Raw genomic sequence first — 5,496 nt, forward strand, 5'->3', positions numbered from 1 at the left:
GTTTAACACGAAATCCGTTCTCTTATCGCGAAGTCATAAAGATGATCAAACCAGCCATTGATACGCTCATCGTGGTTTCGATGATCGGCCTAGCGTAACGTTGCAAAGCGTGACTTCCATCCTCTCCTCTCTTCCTCTCTCTCTCTCTCTCTCTCTCTCTCTTACCCGTGTCGAGGCGAATTAGCGATGCTCTGGATAACGTCTATATACCTTATATCGTATATTCCCCTTGGCGATGACGCAAATACACGTCTGCCATCGTGTTAGCGTAAACATTGCCAAGTCCTCCGCACGGGGACCGCATCGTGTGTGCATCGATCAACGTGAAGGAGCAATCTGTCCTCGTGAATCTAAATTTTCCACGAATTTCGAAAAACTGACCCTCGGTTCACCTGGCTCGTCGTTAGGCTTCATTGTTGGGAGAAGGGAGGAAAAAATTTGGTTAAATTTGCGCCGAGTAATTGATTTACCGCCTCAATTATACGGATATTTGGTAGCTGAAATTTAGCGATATTGAATGTATATACGTACAATATTCGGTGCATATATAATATATCCCTCGATATGTTCCTGGATCTTGTACGTGAAAGGATTATTTAAATTACTAATGATACATGGAATAGGATTTAAATGCAGAAAAAAAGAATTTATAAAATTATTTTAAATAGATTAAATTTAATAAATTTGTATCGGTTTTGTACGAATTTTATAGATATATAAAAATTTTTTTTCTTCTAAAAAACATTGATAAAAAATAGTATCGGTGTCGTACGAAAAAATACAATTAAATATTATTGGAAAGAAATATTCTTTATATATTCACAAAACTGGATATATAAAAAGTATATAAAATTTCATATTTTTATATACTCATATATTATGTATCAATATATAATATTGCGTATTATGTATTATAAATAGCGCGATAATTAAATAATCTATCAAATAATATCTACAATATATATTATAAAGTGAAAACAGAACGGTGCGTTCGATGTAAACGAATGTGTGTTTACGAATTTGTATTATCGGTATTAACCTTCGACGCAATTCCCAATATTTCTCCGTAACCTTTCTAGCTTAAACCAGTTTTAAAATCAGTCGTCATTCGGATTTCGCTTCGAGCGGTCGCGTCGTCGCTCTGTGTCGCTAATTACAATGTATTTTCGCGTGTCCAAGTTTAATATCTCGTTATACATTTCCATATCTGCGTTCAACATCTCGATTCCTGTTATTCGACAACTTTATATCGGGTGAGTTTCATTAACAATTAAATAATCTTGCGTATTTGCGATACGTTAACAAATTGCAAACCGAATATTACCGGTTGTTATACGATTATCATGGAGACAATCGCGGGTTTACACGGGGAAACACGGTCAAAAGTTGTTTCCCGCAATCGTTCCCACCTCTCGCCTTCCTCTCCAACGATTAAATTTACGTTTTATATGAGATACGCGTATAGTTTAATTAAATTTTGTCGAACATACGTACGATTGGTTTGGAAACGATACATTTTAACGTGTAATTGGTATATCGCGCCGAGTCAACGGGCGAAATTACATTCTTCTGGGAGCTAATTTCCTGGCTGGGTCGAACCAGTACCAATGTAGCAATGGCCACCTTGCTGAACTTGATAATTACCATAGCCTGATTAATCGTCGGCCGCTAATCGAGTAATAATTTGACTAATGACGATCGCACGGGAACAACATAGTATGAATAATTTGACGATACGAATAATCACCCTGTGTGTATGAATAATACATGACAAATTAATCCCCAAAACTAACAGGGAGCCAGGCGGTGCAATTTTCAACCCTGTCCTACGCCCTCCTATCAATTTTCCAGGGATCAGTCTCTCTATCAAGCTTGTGAAACGTATCGCGCATAATATATATATATATTATATATATACATATATGAGGGAGAAGGATACGATATGAAAACAAAAGGAAATATGGAAAGGGGATAAAAAAATAGGGAATAGGGAAGAAGAAGGAGAATAGATTAAAAAAAGAAAAGAAAGAAGGGGAGAGAGAGAGGGAGGGGAGAGAGATGGGAAAAAAAATAACACGAAAGATCGAAGCGTGCTACTAATTAAAATGCAAATGGCCGCATTTTATTAACGTCGAGAGTGGCGGACGCGTCGTAAGTAATGTCACGGTTTTACGGGGCGAGTATTAGCATGGCTTTTACCTCGGCTGATTATCTCGATAGATCCATTTGTCTCGATTAACATGTCCTGTTAATTCGATCAGCCGGAATTCCATTTCCTGTTAATACCTTTCTATCACCCCGTGATCGTCCCGTGATCGCAATCAAAGGGACAAGAGAGGAGGGGTTCTCTCTCTTCGTCGCTCCTCGCGTGGCCAATTATTATGCTTGCCTCGTTCAATCCCCTCGTTCTCTCTCTTTGCACCCGGCGAAGACGAACGAGGAAGAGGGGATTTTCGTGTTCCCGTTGCACCCGCGTGAATGTTTCAGTTGTGCAATTTGCCGGACCTCGCTTCAAATTCATGGTATTCTTTTGTCCCACCGTAATTGGGTCAAGCGCTTCGTAAATATTTGCCTCGACATACCCGGTTGCCGTTGCTTTAGTTGCGGACAAATACCCTTTCAGTTTGGATCCAATTGGATGCAAGGTTTCATAAAACTCGAAGGATCGATGCAAACTCGTAAGTAGACGACGGAGCTAGAAGATTCATCTCGAAGAAATCGGACGATCGAGAATCTTTCGTCTCTTTCGAAAGTGGCAACATTCGTGGAAAATTCTTGTCATTGTCTTACTTGCTTAAATAAAGTTTCGCTGCGTATAAATAATGGGGGAGGGGGGATGAATGTAATGAATGGTTGTTTTTATTTTCTCTCTTTTTTCTATTTTCCCCTTTTCCTTTTTTTTTTCTTTTTTTTTCACAATCTTCCTTTCGAGAGCGGGTTCAACGGCGCTGAGCGAACGGCGCTAAGGCTGACAACGGAAAATATAACGCGGAAGCGTGCCGCGGAATATTTTATATCAGATGAAAATGTTTCATCACTGGCACGGTTTCGTTTTTACCGCTGTATATTTTGTGTGAACGCGTAATCCCGCGTAGTAGTAGGCGCGTATTAAAATTGGGAAGGGGAGGGACGATGAGTTTAAATAATTAACCCTGGGCCCGGCTGTCATTTCATTTTTTATCGCGCTGCATGAGTTGAATAAGTGATATCTCGTTACGATTTACTACTAGTCGAATGGAGAATAATCCGCGTACAACGGTGGTCGAATAATTCGAAATGCTCGTCCGGCAACAATAACGTATAATATTTTTTTCTTTTTGTCGATTTAATTATTGTCAATTTTTTCACGGCATGACAAAAAAAAAAAGAAAAGAAAACGAAAGATAAATCGAATCGAAGGGACGACAAATTCGATCGATAGATAGAAATCGATCTAACACGTGACGTATTAGCGTGACGCAAGACAAACGTGGAGCAAACGTCCCCTTTAATTCGTGGATCCTAGGCCGTATCGCAACGCGATATTTAAATAACCAAGTTCTTGCAGGACAAGCGAGATCGTTCCGCTTGGCAGTGGATTTTGCAACAGACGTGGCCGGATACGGAGCCTCTGCATGGATAATAAACGACTTTCGGTAGTTCAACGGACTGCGTTTCAGCTTTCGTATTTTGAGAAGCTGAACGTTCTCCGGTCACCATCACCCCCCTCCGCGCCGCCGAGGACGAGGATGCCGCGTTCAAGCACACCCCGCCCCCTCCTTCCTCCCCCGCTTTAGTGCCTGTCCTCCACCTCTTCCCCTTTCCTACCCTGGTTTCATGTGCCACGCGCTCCCTGCAACCGACTTCCGCTCGTAACTTGTACCTCTCTATTTTGTGCCGCAGGATATCATAGCTCACGGGCCAGGAATGGTGTTCCACATCGTAAACCTCATCGTGATGGTACTGATGCCGATGGTGGTCATCCACGTGAAGGATTCCGGATTCAGCCTGTGTAAGCGCCATTTTACGTATCATTTCATTCAACGCGATGCTCGATCCCGTCTACATGCTCGCACCCACGTATCGCGCGTGCACGATGGCGACCTATCGAAATAAAATATTGGAGAGGGAGGGGGATGTACGACATCGTGACGGTGTCTTCGCGTGGCGTAACGACGTTTCTGCTTTCTGGATAAGATGATATAGAGACCATTTGGAATGGAAATTATTTCTCGAAGCGTTGATTCTAAATTTTAGAAAATCGTGACGACGAATTCAACGGATATTTCTTTCGTTTTATTATGTTTTAGTTGTTTCGCGATAATACGAATCATTTTCTTTTTTCTGATAGAAACGAAATTAATTGCAAAATTTTTGTAATTTTTTTTTTCGATGTCGTATTTAAATTGTTGTTTAAACGTTTTTGATCGAACTGCTTTTCGCGTACTTTTTTTTTCTTTGACAAAAGAAACGATAACAACACGTATAGAGAAGTGACGTATAGAGAGAATCGTAGGGAGAAGAAGGCAAGTGTTTCACAAGCGAATATTACACTTTTAGCCACGTGTGGAAAATTTCTAAGTCCATTTACGAGTGCATAGCTCGTATGGTTACGGGCGAACAATTTTGAATTATTCCGTCTGCGCGAGTTGCAAAAATGCAAAAGCTTAGGGAATCGGGGGACGTACAAAGGAAGGAATGTCGAATCGAAACTTTCAGCTTTAATGAAACTTTATAGCATTCCGTGAATTTCGAGCATCGTTTCTCTTTTCACGCGATATTGGTGTCCGTTGAGCTGTTTAATTATCGAAACGCTACCGTATATACGACGTTAGTGTTGTAATCATGCCGTTTAATTCGTTGCCATTGCAAAAGTTACGCAAAAGAATGCTATTTAGATCGTATAGCTGTCTGCTTTTCGAATGTCTTTCTCTCTCTTTCTCTTTGGCCTTCCTTCCTTTTCTTTCTTTCTTTCTTTCTTTCTTTCTTTTTCAATTATCTCGACCGATGTAAATCGAATCCATTGTCTCGCCTGTCGCCATGTTTACCATTTTTATTTTCGTATTTTCGCTCTCACCAATCTCGCCAATATTAGGTCGATTAACGAGATAAACATATCGGTGATTCGCGCTCATTAACGCGATATTTTTAATTTTCGGCCGATTTTGATCAGTCGTGTCTACCTTCGATTCTACACGATGTCGGCACGATGCTTCGATTCTCGTTACGCGACGAGGCGTTGTAGCGGGGTATCAAAAATTCTATTTAAATGCAATACGCACGGTGATCCGTGAGATCTGACGGTCGAGTGTCATCGTGCACACGAATGCAATTACACAGGGGAGGCAACGATTGATCTACGACTCGATCGATTGTTCGATTATGCCGGTGAAGTTTGAAGTTTAAATTAGCAGGAAAACAAAATTTCATTTGTTTGGCGGATTACAGTTCAATCATGATATTTTTATATCCCATATTTCCTTCCCTGAATACACTTTGAAAATATTTTTTTTTTTT

At 40.4% G+C, this 5,496-nt stretch overlaps 1 protein-coding gene across 1 annotated transcript in view; it reads left to right on the forward strand.

Moving 5' to 3' along the window:
* The window catches only part of LOC102676208 (diacylglycerol O-acyltransferase 1-like), a gene marked incomplete at its 3' end in the record, with an annotated part of 82,856 nt that overhangs the window by 36,707 nt on the left and 40,653 nt on the right, over nucleotides 1-5,496 (forward strand). Inside the window, exon 5 of the mRNA XM_006607104.2 lies at nucleotides 3,883-3,991. Coding sequence (XP_006607167.1) covers nucleotides 3,883-3,991 — 109 coding nt within the window. The remainder of the gene's footprint in view (nucleotides 1-3,882; nucleotides 3,992-5,496) is intronic.

This window comes from Apis dorsata, unplaced genomic scaffold (genome assembly GCF_000469605.1).
Source record: "Apis dorsata unplaced genomic scaffold, Apis dorsata 1.3 scaffold_1, whole genome shotgun sequence".
Classification (NCBI taxonomy): Eukaryota; Metazoa; Arthropoda; class Insecta; order Hymenoptera; family Apidae; genus Apis; species Apis dorsata.